At 40.7% G+C, this 14,672-nt stretch overlaps 1 protein-coding gene across 9 annotated transcripts in view; it reads right to left on the reverse strand.

Annotated features, from left to right (window-relative positions):
• The window catches only part of LOC132364650 (cyclin-Y-like protein 1), a 74,173-nt gene that overhangs the window by 20,204 nt on the left and 39,297 nt on the right, over nt 1–14,672 (reverse strand). For 5 of the 9 annotated variants that reach the window (XM_059920556.1, XM_059920560.1, XM_059920558.1 and 2 more), the window contains 2 exons: nt 4,346–4,420; nt 2,425–2,459 (listed from right to left, as the gene is read on the reverse strand). In XM_059920556.1, the coding sequence (XP_059776539.1) occupies nt 2,425–2,459; nt 4,346–4,420 (110 nt within the window). Of the gene's footprint in view, nt 1–257; nt 779–2,424; nt 2,460–4,345; nt 4,421–13,514; nt 13,795–14,672 lie in introns of those variants that run through there. The other 4 variants (XM_059920563.1, XM_059920555.1, XM_059920554.1 and 1 more) reach the window with 2 other exon arrangements.

The following is a 14,672-nucleotide window of genomic DNA, read 5'->3' on the forward strand; positions in this document are numbered from 1 at the left end:
ATAAATCTAAGTTTGAGTAGACTGACCACAAATCTATTTCCTCTCCCCCTTCTTTCAGATATCATCTCATTAGAATTAAAGGCATTTTTTAAAAAAGCTATACATAAGACAGGATAAACAGCAGATGATTTTTAATGTTTGAAAGGTGAAAAGACTAGATAAAGGAGTGGTAACTGACATGGCAGAACAGAGGAAGCACAACCTTGGTACCTACAGAGAGTGACTAGGACAGGAACAAGAAAACCAGTTTGTCTTACAGAACCCAAGGCAGGCTCAGAGTTCAGAGGCGTGGTCCCAAAATCCTTGCAGTGAGGCCCATCAGTTAACGAGTTGTCCAAGTGATGCTTCCAATTAGATCTTAACAGACAGCCAAGGACCATCACACGTTTGAGGGAAGCCCCCAACAAGTAAGAGATCAAAACAGGAAGAAGGAATGGGACTTCCCTGGTGGCGCAGTGGTTAAGAATCCGCCTGCCAATGCAGGGGACACGGGTTCGAGCCCTGGCCCAGAAAGATCCCACATACCACAGAGCAACCGAGCCCATGCGCCACAACTACTGAGCCTGCGCTCTAGAGCCCATGAGCCACAACTACTGAAGCCCACACGCCCTAGAGCCTGTGCTCCGCAACAAGAGAAGCCACTGCAATGAGAAGCCCACGCACCCAACAAAGAGTAGGCCCAGCTCACCGCAACCAGAGAAAGCCCACGTGCAGAAACCAAGACCCAATGCAGCCAAAAAATAAATAAATAAAATAAAATATAAGGATGCTTTAAAAAAAAAAACAAAACAAAACAGGAAGAAGGAATTGATGGGAGTGATAAAAACTCAGGAGCAAATGAAAACTTGAAATTGCATCAGTGAAAAAAAGAATGACAGGATATAAGAGAACTCTATAAATTGAAAATAAGGTAGACAAAACAATATATTCAATAGAAGGATTAGAGCACAGTCAAGGAAATCTCCAGGAAGCAGGACAAAAAGACAAAATGCAAAGCAGGAGGGGAAAAAAGTTAGCCATCTGGTAAGTCTAAGACTTCCAACATCTGAATAATAGGAACCTGGAAGAAAAAAAACAGAATATCAAAGAAACACACAAAAAAGGTCTATACCAAACCAAATTATGAAACTTCAAAATCCCAGGGAGAGGGAAGGTACTAAAAGGTTCCCGAGAAGGAAGGGATGGGGGGAAATGACTAAAATCGGTAATGTACAATGTACCATACAATGTCAACAGGTTTAAGAGCAACAGTGTAAATGAGAAGATGAGAGGGAAACGTCTTTAGAACGGCAAAAATTAGTTTCAACTGAGAATTCTATACTTTATCAAATAGAAGGAGTTTCAGAGAGGCTAGATCTCTATAAACTTTCTGCCCATGTGCCCTTTTCCCAGGAAAATGTGCTCCAGTAAAACAAGGAAGTATAACAAGACAAGAGGGAAACAGAATCTAGGACATAGGGGATCCAACATAAGAGAGCAGAGTTATGTGAGATCCCAGATGACTTCACACAGATATCCCAGGAAAAGAGGCGTAGAGCAGGCCTAGGGGAACACTAGTCTATATGGGAGTAGGAAGACAAAAGATTGGGGAAAAGTGTCTCCAAGAAAAAAATGGAACAGATGTGGCTTAGTAGACGGAAAATATTTTTGATAGGCATGTGACAAATGTTAAAACATTTGGGGAAAAAAATAGCTGTTAGAAAACAGGCAAGTGAATATAGTCAGGAAATTAATTCCACAGAAAAAATGAAGAATGTGAAAGCAGGGAGACCGGGCAGGGAGCTACTTACTGCATTTGGCTGTGTGAGATCACGTTGGCTAGGAAAAGGGGGATTGGGTTATCCTAGAGAAGTGCAGAAGTGCTCCAATTTCATGAATATTTAAGAAAAAGAATGAAGGGTGTACAAGGAGGAGGCACAGTCAGAGAACTATATGGCTCAGCAACGCACAATATTTGCAGAGTCGTAGTAATGTAAACATTGATTCTGATTTAATAAAAACTGATACATGTTGAGGGAACACAGGGAGGGAAATAACGTCATGGTGGACCGAAGAAGCTAAGCTTTCACCTGCTATGACAAGAAGTCAATGGACAGTGCTAAAAATTAACTTACCTGTTATACTTCTATTACTTTGGTTAAAAAATAAGATCAAAAAAATAAGGCAAAAGAATTTAAGGCAGATCTTTATACTACAACCATATTAGTGAAATTTAACTTAAATGTCAGAACCCTTAAAAAATGGGCACTACTAAGTCAAAGACTTTCCTGAATACATTTGATAATTAGGAAAACAGAGATTTAGAAAATCTACCAAAAAGAGGTCCATGCTAACAGTATTGGATCCATCATATTTTTAGGAATCATGGCAGACATATTTTTAATTCAAACTATTAATTTCTTAACTTTTCAACTGTTTACTTACATGGTTTAAATGGTTGCTCTTCCTCTTTTCCCGCACTAAGAATAAAAAAAAATTAACTGATGAATTCTGATACAAATGCCATAGAAAAATAAAAGTAGTCACTAATTATTTGATGGATTACCAATAACACAATGAGATAAAATTCCATTCTATTTTTTAAAATAATTTCCAACAAAATATATAATTTAAATCACCCAGCAAGATGAGTCCTATAAATAAAATCTAAAAACTTAGTTTCACTTTTTTGACCTAATAGATATTCTGTATTAGGTACAAATGAAAGACTCCCCATTTACAAAAGAAAAGGACAAAGCAAATTAGGCCAGGTGAGAAACTTAGCTAATAAAAAATTTACCTGCTGCATAGCTGAACTACTAGCCAGGAGAATTTTCTAATTCTTCATTTACACACAGCGTACTTTAATTACCACAATCTACAGATGACAACTCTAAGAACCAGTTTCTGGCCAGGCACTCATCTCCGAACGCACCAGTATCTCTGGAAGCATCCTGAACCACTTAATGGTAACCTACTCAAATACCTTACTGAAAAAATACACAACTGGAAAGTAACCTACGTTAAACGTAAATTTTAAAATGAGTGTGCTGACCTAAATGAACATATCTACAGCACACAAAACTGTTTTGCTCCAACAAAGGCCAGAAGAATAAAAGCCTGAAGAGGGTCTTAGGCCACACTCTTGCTCACATTGCCTCCTTTAACTCCAGACAGGCATCACAGGCACGGATTCCTTAAGGCTGAAGAGAGAGACAGGCATGGGACAGCTTTTCTTTTACTGTCTCCAGAGCCCCTCTACATGTGAGCAGCTCATGGCTCTGGAAGAAACTGAGAAATAGAGCAATCCTAACCAGAAATGAGTGGCTCAAGTACACACACTAGAAAAATGCAAGTTAGAAACCCCAGGAGCTTCCAGGTTGGTGAACACGTAGTACCCTTGCAGAGGGCATCAAAGCTTTGTGCCCTGTCCCCATGCCTGGCCCTATGCATCTCTTCCATCTGGCTGTTCCTGAGTTATATCCTTTTATAAAAACCAGTGATCTAACGGAAAAAAACAAAAAGCAAAACAACAACAACAAAAAACCAAACCTCCGTTTTTTATTGTGCTGCTTCACTTTAAATATTATGGAATGTTCACTTCTTGTATTCCTGCTCTCGTAATCAACTGAAAAACTTGGTCACGTATGGCTTTTTAGCAAATAAACTAGGATTTAACATAACATTAAGGAAGACAAGCAGGCAAGCAGGAGTGCAAAAAATTCTACGGTTCTGATTCTCATCTTAAAACAAGGAGGACACAGGAAATTTATATGAGTTTCACATGCTGAGGATAATCTTCTGGAAAACCCCATATGGCATGTTGCTCTTATTACCCTGGCACAGCACTACATTAGGATGAGAAAGTTTTGAATAGCTTAAAAGTTCTGAGTAGCATAAATCTGGATGTGAGATAGGCTCGTCTGGTTGAACACTGTGGAAAACAGGGCCAAAATCACAAGGCTCAATTCCCATATATAACAACTGATTTTTCTGATTTGATCAAATGAAAACCTAACTGTGACCTAAACCCTATCATTTGTCTTTAACATATGTGCTCTTCGGAGCAAGGGGAAAAGGACAAAGTAGCATGGAGAAATAGACCACATCTAAATCATGTGGCCAGTTGACAATGTTGATAAAGAGGTGGCAAAATGTATAAACAGATAGTCTAAGTGTTCTCCTCCCTAAAACACTGACAACTAAAGGAAACTGTATCATCAACATATTAAAATAAGACAAGTGAATACATAAAAAAAGTGAAACATTTAAACCACTGTAAGAGTCTTTCTAAATACCTCCTATAATACACAAAACAAAAACAGTTTTCACTCTTTTTCTCAGGGAAAAAAAAGCATTGCCTTACCATCTGTTTGAGATTTGCTCAGAAAAATTGTGCTTGCCCTTGGGTGGTCAGAAGGGTTTGGTTCCAAAGCTAAGTCTGTATAGGAAGAAGAGAAAAAGGTGTGGTGATTTAGTTGCGTAGAAAAATACATGATTTTAAAGATAGCTACACATTGATTGAAACCACTTTTAATAGTCTTGAGAAGAGCTTTTAGTAATGACAAAAAGGCAATTTTAGTAAAGGCACAATATAAAAATTCTATTGGGAAACAGCAAAATTGTAGAAACTCTCCATACATGTGGAATAAAACCATGGCTATGTCTTAGACTTCTTTAACTTGCACCTAAATAATCTATGCCATGTTTAGATGAATCATATATGTGACTCCCCTCCTATTTATCAATTAAAAATTCAGTCACCCTCTTTTAAAGCTGATATTACTAGCACATTTTCCAGGAACAGTCTCAAGAAGCAAGTTATGCTGTGGCCAACTACTGTCAGATACCAGCTCAATATATCAAATATGCCAAAACGAAGTGAGTTGCTTTTGGCAAATGTTCTTCAGACAATCAAATGGCTAATTCTAACTCCATTCAACAAATGAACTCATTTAATTGGCTGTGGTTTATCTGGGGGCTATTCATCATGGCAGATTTAAGAGGACTACATAAAAGTTCAATGTTCTAATCTAGAGGAACACTTCCATGATAGTGATTTTTAACTTTGCCCTCTATTTCCAAAGCTAAACTCACTTCTTCATTCCACGCTGCATGATTAATTTGGGGCTTCAATAAGAGTACTTTCTGGAGCAGATCATAGGGCTACTAGAAAAAAATTTTGGCCATACCTACACGAAAAGGTGGGTCTGCCTGTAGCCCACCTTGCACCAAGGTGGGATAGCGTCTTCTATTTAGGCAGAAATACAAAACAAGCACAAGCTACCACACAGGATAGTAAGGTTGTTGTTTAAAACAAACAAACAAACATAAAAGCCCTATGACACTTCCTCAGCAAAGTCCATCTCAAACCATTTAACCAATCTTTTAAGAAACTGGACCAAGATTCAGATAAAGAGTAATGGTTAAGGCAATTATTTCCCAAACCACATAATAACTGATCTGTTTTTGAAAGATGGCTTTGATGGTCAAAGTGAAATACAAATATATCCCTGCCTCTTAGAGAATCCAAAGAATACACACATTGATATATTAAAAACTAATTAGTCTAGTAGTGAATTCTGTCTAACCCAGCATTTCACAAATGTATCTACCTAGAATCCCCTTTCCCACCCAGAAAGAATTTTGCACGAACAGTAATTTGGGACTTCCCGTTTAACAGGAATCTGAGCCATCCATTTGAATGTCATTGCCAGCACTAGTAATTTACAGAGCTAAACCAACTGCTTTGTTCTTCATGAAAATTCCTTCACTGAATTTGAAGTTTATCAAGCTGCTTTTGGAGAAAATATTCTATTCAACATTTTTATGTAAAAGACCCATATAATTATTTTAAAGTTTTTTTCTCCTACATATTTGAAAAACTAAGACAATGGGAAAATAAATTATTTCAGCTGTACACAAAATGGCAGGCAGAGACTTTCACAGCTGCCTCTAACCTATAGCTTCCGAAAGAATTCATGACTACTTACCTATACCAAAAAGAAAGTAAATAGACTACATTTGAATCTAAAAAATAAGCAGAAATGTTTGCAAAGTAGCTGTATTATTTATCAGTGTCTATGGCATGGTAAAACTTAACAATTTTCAATGGAAGTCCAGGAAAATTAAGTGCCAGAATCAAAGAGAAGCAAGCTTTAACACACACACACACACACACACCCGCCAAACCAAGATGTGCTACTACAGATCTAAATACAAAAATCAAGAAGGCTGGGATAAAAGAAATGACAACATGCAAAAAAAAAAAGTAAACTTAGCCCAAGTGACCAGAAAAAAGCTGGCACTCTCCCTACTCTATCCTAGGGGGTTCAAAGGTAGGCACAGGACCCAGCACCGGCCAATCAATCACAGCTGTCCTGGGACTTCCCAAGAAAAGAGAAAGGCAGAACTGTACTCTAGGATCCTTAGCTAGTCTTGAGCTGCTGGACACTCCCCTTGCTATCATGAGGGGAAAGGCTTTTCAGGAGACATCAACAGAGGAGAGCAGAACTGAGGAGATCATTTAACTCCTGGGTCAAGTAGTGCTTAACTCTGTGATTTTCTTTTAACTTGCAACCGAAGGAGACCTGGTTAATCAGCAGTACTGATGATCACACTAAAGGTGGGGAAAGGTAAAAGTCACTTGCTCATTCCTTTAACAAATATCATGAACAAAAATCTGCATGAGACAAAACGATGCTCTGTTTAAAAATTAAACACAACCATTCACAATCATTAACACACAATGGTTCACAACCGTTACTTTCAGTTGCTTTTCTTATACGTTAAAAAAAGCTCTAATTAGTGTACAATTTATGTCTTCTTGTTACTAACAAGCGCTCTCCACCCCACTGTTGCATATTTATTGTTTAATGAATACACACTGGCCCATCAAGTGTTATTCCTATACTGGACTTAGCCAATCCCCTATTGCTGGGGATTGGTGCTTACAAAGTTCTATTCTTAAAATATTATGAGGAAAATCTTCATGTACATAGTTTTTTAAAATAATGGTTTTATCTCCTTAGCAAAGATCTTCGGAAGTGGAATGCCTAAGCCAAAAGGTTAGATCACTTTCACGGCTCCATGTACAATGCTAAATTGCTTCCTAAAGAAGGTGGGGGGCACATTAGGGTATAATGCTACCAATCATGACGTTTTGAGTTCCTACCCTTGCTTTGGATACTTGAAAAAAAAAAAAAAAATTCCTACTGATATGAATGAGGAACCTCACTGTAGATCTAATTTGTATTTCTTTTGATTACACAGTTTGACCATTTTCCCACAGTTATCAGTGGTATTTCCACTTTGGTGAGTTGGCCTATCATTTGAATGTACTGTAAACACCAGGGCCCTACTGCTGTCAGTTTGCATGAGGTTTTCAGAAAATATTAATCTTTTGTTTATAGCCTATATAACTAACAATTTTCTATATAACTTGCACTTTTTGCTAACGAAAAATACCACATCACTATTTTATAGAATGGACATGTGAGCCATTAGACAGTAAACTCATACATACACACAATATTTCTGCACTTCCCATTAACTATCTTCCCAAGAGCCTAAGGAGACTATGATAAAACCTACCACACTCTTCACTATCACAAAGGTAAGACTGCCAACTATTAAGCAAAGCTTTACCACCCACCATCCCTCTCATCCCTCTCCCCACCACATGCACACACAGTAATTTAGAGACTTCAGGAAATTACTGTGCATTCAGGAAATTACATGGATTCTTCCGAAAGTTATTTCTTTAGAAACCTCTAAGAATGTTTTACCCAGGAGAAATATTCTTGAGCTCATGATTAGGGGTTATGATTAAAACTGTATTTTAAGACCCATCATTTTTGTATCATCAATTTAAATTGCAACTTATTTGACAGCATGATAGGTCGATGTAGAAAAAGTATGATTAAAAAAAAATTAAACTCGGTCTTAATGTAAACATTCCTCAGAGGAAACCTGTAAAACACCACTGACACTGAATACTGTTTTTCCTCCAATCTAAGATTCTACCAGTTGTTAAGATCCATCTCAACTGCAGTTGTTAATTAAAAGTGTGAAAACATAGGCAACTTAGAACAAATGAAATGCATTACTGAAGGCTAAAAGTGTTAAAACTATGCTATCAAACTGTCGATAAATGATTTTTCCTTGTTAAAATATTAGAGGGAGAGGGAAGTGACCAAGAAAGCATCTGACAGAAGCAGCATATTTCAGAAAGCGATTAATATCAACATATTGATTTCAATATATTCCAAATAAACAGGAGATGTCAGCAGTTTCTGGGCCAACTGCTGAGCACCAGTTTACTTAACGGTAACCACTGCATTTACTGAACTGCCCTAGCATCCTGTACTGCACAGTGTATTAGTTTTATGGCTCATAAGACAAACATTACAACCCTTACAATTACCATGGAAACTGATGACTTCATCTCTCTGAGTCCACACTTGCCACCGCAGTCAGGGAGTTCCCGCCAGCCGGCCCTGAGCTGGGCGGCCTCACCAGCGGGGACACAGCAGGCTCCTGCACCTGCCAGGCTACTGCTCACCCAAGCCTTGATCCTGCTTTCCTAGCTTCTGACCATCCTGGCTTCCAAACTTCCCAGCTCTGGTTTCCAACTGCTTCTGTACCTGCCTCTACCCTGGTTCTCAGTTTTGCCTTATTTTAATCCTCAATCAGTGTTACAGTGATCATGACTGAGAGGTGACACATAGGTAAGTACACCTGGCTTTATATATTTCTAAAGAGTACTTTACTCAGTTTCTTGGACTTTTAAGAACCTTTCTGGGTTGCAAGTTACCTTCATTTCATTTCACATTACGCAGTGTTACCGTTTTAACTCTTAAGTTTTATTACTTTAATACACTAAACCAACAACAACAAAAAAGGGTGAGAAAAAAGGTAGTATTCCAAAGAAGCTCACATAATGTCAACAATAAATTCTGTTCCTATATGCCATGCATTTGGAATTTACAGTCCTACTCTCTATCAATACTCATTTTTAAAACCTTGGACAACTCAATTTATACCTAAGAGAAGAATTCCTACACTACCTAACTCAGAACATGGTGAGAATCAAATGAAATGCAAGAGCAATGTATATACTACAGCCTATTTTAGACCCTTATTAATATCGCTTTTTTGTTCAAGCCACTGTTGGCTCTCACCTGAGCTACCGCACCAGCCTCCTAACTGGTCTCCCTCTCTGCTTCCTTCCACCCTTACAGTCTATTCTCACACAGTAGCTGGTCTGATCTCCCTCCACCCTCTCTACCCCCCTTCCCTTTTTCTAAGAATTAACATCATTCCCCTGCATATAATCCTTCAATGGTTTCCCATTACAATTAGACTAAAATTCATATTTTTTGGTCAAGGCCCACTAGGCATACAAGGTCTTAATCCCCCATATTCCTCCTGGCATTCATTCACTCAGCTGCAGCCACCCATCTTTCTGTCCTTGGCACGCATCAAGCATATTCGCTTCTTAGGAACTGCACAGAAGCCTCTTCTCCCACAGCCTCACATGGCTCTCTTAGGACTGCTCATGGGTCGCTTAAGGAGAGAAGCTGTCTTTAACCACCCCTTGTAAAACTGTCCTCCTCCCCAGCCCATTACCTTCATTTTCTTTCTTAGTGTTCTCACTACCTGATGTTATTCTTGTGTCGTCAGCCCCCAGGCACCTCTAGAAAGTAAGGACCTGAGTTAGGATACGGGTTTTGTCTTGTCTAACCACTGTTTGTCCTGCCTCTGGAATGGTGCCTAATAATCATGTTTCAGTGTACCCAAAACCAGTTAAGTTTCTCCCAATTTTCCCACATCATCTAAGATTTCTTCTAATGCTGTCTTTTGATGTGTCTGTCACCTAAGACCAGAGTTAATTTCAGATCTCTTAGAGTAGTAGTTTAGTTACTCAGAATCAAAGACACAAGACAGGTTACCAAGAACCACGAAAACCTAAAAGAGGAAATCTAATGTTCAGTGAAAAATCAATGGTAACTTTAATTTGGGAAAAGAACATTTAATGTTAAAATACCTTTACTACAAAATGACTCACCCTATGAATTTAATGAAGTCGTAAGACAAAGTGTACAATCAGAATGCTATAGGGAAGTATCAATACAATGCATCAGTTTTTACCTGTGTCCCCTGAATAAAGCATTATAATGGGATTATAAAAGATGCTCAACCATAAAGGCTGGGTAAATGAATTATGCTCCAACCATTCGATGGCACAGTAAACAGTTGGTAAAAGGCAGGCTGTAGAGCTATGCGCAGTTGCATGGAAATACGTCACCCTGGAGCACTCTCTAGGTGCCAGCACAGTTCCAGGAGCTTCATGTCGTTACTTTTCTTTATAACAAAAAGTTACAAAGTGGCACATAAAGAACAATCCCATCTTTGTAAAATAAACACAATGTTATGTTTATATGCATACAAAAGGTTCAGGAAGAATCAACACCAAAATATTAATAAAAATTCTGGATATTCTGAGTGTGAGTGAAGGACTTTTCTGTGTTTTCTAAATCTTTTACATCAAATGTTTATTAATACTGTCACCAAAAAAAGGAAAGATCTGTTGCTCAGAGGTTTTTCCACATCATATTGCCAATTCCTTCCCTACCCACTCTTCAGGGGGATGGGAGGTAGGGGTCACTTGAGAGAGCACCTTTCACCAGAAAATTAGCAAAGCTCCTAAGGTCAGAACATAAAGGCTGTATGAAAAGCTGATGAATAGAAATAAAATCAGATAATAGGACCGTAGCATCTTATTTTCTATTATGACACTACCATCAGTTATATTAGATATACTGTTAAAGACAAAGTAGTAAAAAATTCTTTTGAGTCTATCTGAAATCTATACTACGTTCTTAGGAGTTACTTTTTTGAGATGGCTTGAAGAAATCATGTTCTTCTCCAATGTTTCTGAAGAACAAGACAGAGCATCATTTATGTACGATTTTCTCTAAGTAACCAAATAATTCTTCACTGTAGAAAAGCCAAAATGTTTTATATCTGAGTAGGTATTTCTCAGTTTCCAGGGAAACTGATACAAAATTGTCTGAAATAAAGACATTAAGAGCAAACTTCCAATGTGCCTGTGCTTTATATTTGGTGTTCTGACCTTGTTTCTATGGAAACTTAATTAATAGGCAAATGCTGAAATTGAGGTTTCTCTTATCACTTTATTGAATGCCCCCCAAAAAAAGACAAATTGAAATGAAATTTTAACAATCATGTTAAACATAAAAAGGTAAATTCTGTACTCATGAACTCTATTTTTCCAGTTCCTGATTTAGCACTCCTTCCTTATCATACATAGTCGTATGCTAAATGCTTAGTACCTTACCTGCCCGCTTACCAGCTTCCCCTAATGTCCCTCTGTCCAGGGCATTCTCGGCTTCAATTGGATTTCACCAAAACAAACTCTTTAAATTATATCAACGTGTTTACCTGACTGATAAATTTAGGCTATTTCATGACTTCTACTTTTATTCATATCCATTGCAATGTATGTACAGACAGAGAATGGAGAGGTAAATGTTGCTTCTGAGTTGTGTACAATCAACTGGAATGGCAATAATCAAAACTGGAGTATGCTGAGATAGGCCTAACTTATGGATAAATTATAAAATATAAGGTGCACTCTAAACAGTTTCTTAAGCATCCCAAGAACTGAATTTGGCATATCTACCACCTCCCAAGTCTGTCTCTTTTGTTCAGTAGCTGTGTTACACAGTCATTTCAGATCTCTAAGTCTTGGCTTCTTCATCGGCAACAGAGGGAGAATATATACGGGCCTTATTTGTAGATGGAAGGGCCAAGTGAAATACACAAGAAAATGCATTGTACATCTTAAAAGAATTCTACAAAGGTCCAATTTTCGTCTCTCATCCTACACTAGCCAACTACTAACTGTTTTTAAAAATCATTTAGAGGCTTACCTTATAACAACAAGCAGAGCAGTTTTCACAAGTACTTACGTGCTTTGTGTTTAAAGCTACAATTAATTCACATAATTTGTTCATTCTTTCACAATATCTAACTATTCTGAAAAGGGAGTACTTTCCACTTACAAAGCCACGTCCATCATAAGGGTGAATCCACAGGCTTAATTATTCTAACTTTTAAAGAAATTAAATAAACCCAACTAAAATTTAAATAGAAGAGCTGTAAGACATTTCGTCTATGAAATAATGAAATAATCTCTGGCATTTAAATGAAACAAATGGGCCAGTGGGGCTTTAACATCTTTATGATACAATGTTTTATACTTCAAAGAACAGTCTTTATTAAAGTGCCACTATGCTACCCAGAAATTTTTTTTTTTTAACCTAGAGCCATCCCTTTCCAAAATTCTAGAGGCAAAAATCAAACATTTCCTCTCTTCTCTCTCTCCTCTCCTCCCCGACAACACCCACCCCCAGCCACTTAGTCTTCAGAACTTTTACCTGAACATTCTTAAAGTTAAATAGTATTCTACTGGGGGGGGGGGGGGTGGAGGAGGGAGCCATGGAGACATTTTTCTGCAGGATGGATGTGGTATGTTAACTCCCAAACCTTTATATTACAAATTACAATCTGAATTTGTTTTTTCTCCTTTGAAACTTCTGTCCAGCAGTCTCAGGAACCACCTCACCCCTCCCTTAGAACAGGCAACGTGCAAAAGAAGTCGGTTAAGGCTGTGCAGCTGAAGACATACTTGTGTCAAAGTGGGAATTTAAAAGTAATCAGAACTCCATGGGGTCTCCTTTGGTAAAGAAAAAAAACCCAACAACTATTCTCTGCAGCCGTGGCAGTAACGTTTCACACCGTTCACAGTTATTTTAAGCCCCTCTCCCACCATGTTCTTTCCTATCGTGTTCAAATTATAGTTAGAAGGGATAAAGTAGCTTCTATCAGGGCGACTGAAAACATTAAAATCCAAAGAATTTTAGTTAAGAACACCACACTGACTCTGTCCATCTCTATTTTGAATTTGAATGACAAATCCTCTAATGTTTGTCTTAATTGTCTCGAGTATCAACTACCTTAACGAATAGAAGTCTATCATCAGGCCCTTACCTAGTTCCTTCGCTTAGGTACCATCTGGATAGGGAGACGGGATGGATACGCCGAAGTTAGAGTATTTAAGTTTTCATTAAGAAAAGAGAGAATACACCAGAAAGTCTCTGCTAAGTCCCACGAGATGTTAAATAGAACCACGAACAGGAAGGGCCGCGGATTGGAGGGTCTCAGGCCGGGCTGGGAAATGGGAACGGGGGAAAGAATTGGGCATTCGGGTAGGGAAGAGGGAAGGAGACTGGCCGGACGCGACTGGTAAAGAATAAGGGGTGGGGACGCCAAGCAGAGCCAGCCTTCGTCCCCGGTGCCCAGCCCTGGGAGAGCCAACTCCGGGCAAGAAGGAGCCCTAGGCGGCGTCTCCCTCCTGGGGGACCCTGGGGGCGGCGGAGGCCAGAGGTAAGCCCGAGAGCAGACGGCGCCGACCCCGCGAGGGGCGAGGCGCGCCCGCCGCTTCTTACCTTCGGGCATCTCCCGGTCGCTGATGTGCTGCAGGTGGTAGCCTTCGCCACCTGCGAAATCCAACTCGGCGGGTTCCACGGTAGCCGCCGCCGGAGCTACTGCCACCGCGTTCCCGGCCGCCGCCTTGTAGACCTCAGACTCGTAGACCTCAGACTCGCAGTCCGGCTCCGCTGACCCCCTGCGCCGGCCCAACTTGGGGCAGACATTGGGGGACAGGCAACAAGACAGCGAGTTCCCCATGGGGCGCCTTCACTCCTCGCCGCCGCCGCCGCCTCCGCTCGTCCCCCGACTCCGCCGAGCTCAGAAGCCGCCCCCTCCCCCAACAATGGCGCGGCGGGCACTGGCAGCCCCGGGCTATGCCGGGGCTGTGCCGCACATGCAGACGCGACTTCGCCCGCCGCTCTCCTGTCCGCCCAGCCGCCGGGCCCCGGGCAGGGGCCCGGCCCCGGCCGCGCCGGCGCCGCCGCCGCCGCCTCCCCGGAACCAACTAGTCTGTGAGGGCGGTGACCAGACCGGCTTATTTAAAAGGGGTGGGAACCAGACAAGCGCTGAGACGCGCAGCCACTGCAGGGAGAGAGCGCAGCCGGAGCTCCTCCTCCTTCCGCCGCCGCCTCCTGACTGAAAGTAGCTAACCCGGCCGGCCCTTGCCTACCGGAATGTGTCCTTCGGTCACCTGGTTACGACGGACCAATCACGACCAGAGTTCCCTCCACGCGCCCTCCTCAGAGCGCAGGCATGTAACTCACAATGCCCCGCCCCCGCCCGCGGCTGCCCCGCCCCCCGAGCGGCGCGCCCCGGACTCTGGTTTCCATTCATCTCTCGCGCTCCGAGCTTTCCGGTCCTGCGGGAAGCGCCGCAGGAGTTTGTTAATCGAAGCCGTTCTGAGTCAGTGGGCTCTGTAGAAAGCCCCTGTTCGTAAAATGCCAGTTCAGTTAGCAACTCGGTTTCACCGGGTCGACAGTTGACTCATTTGATGTATTGCTCAACGAACTTAGTTTCACCCCAATTTTTGACCGTTTTTTATAACTGAATGCTCCTCCTGTCTTGCCTTCCAAAGAGTGTTAGTTTCCGCCTACAGTTTAACCATAGCAACCCCCGGGGCCCTGGTCCTACTCTCAATAAAGAGCTGTGGCTGTGTCTTGAATGAGACTCGAGGA

This window comes from Balaenoptera ricei, chromosome 4, assembly GCF_028023285.1.
Source record: "Balaenoptera ricei isolate mBalRic1 chromosome 4, mBalRic1.hap2, whole genome shotgun sequence".
In the NCBI taxonomy this organism is placed as follows: domain Eukaryota; kingdom Metazoa; phylum Chordata; class Mammalia; order Artiodactyla; family Balaenopteridae; genus Balaenoptera; species Balaenoptera ricei.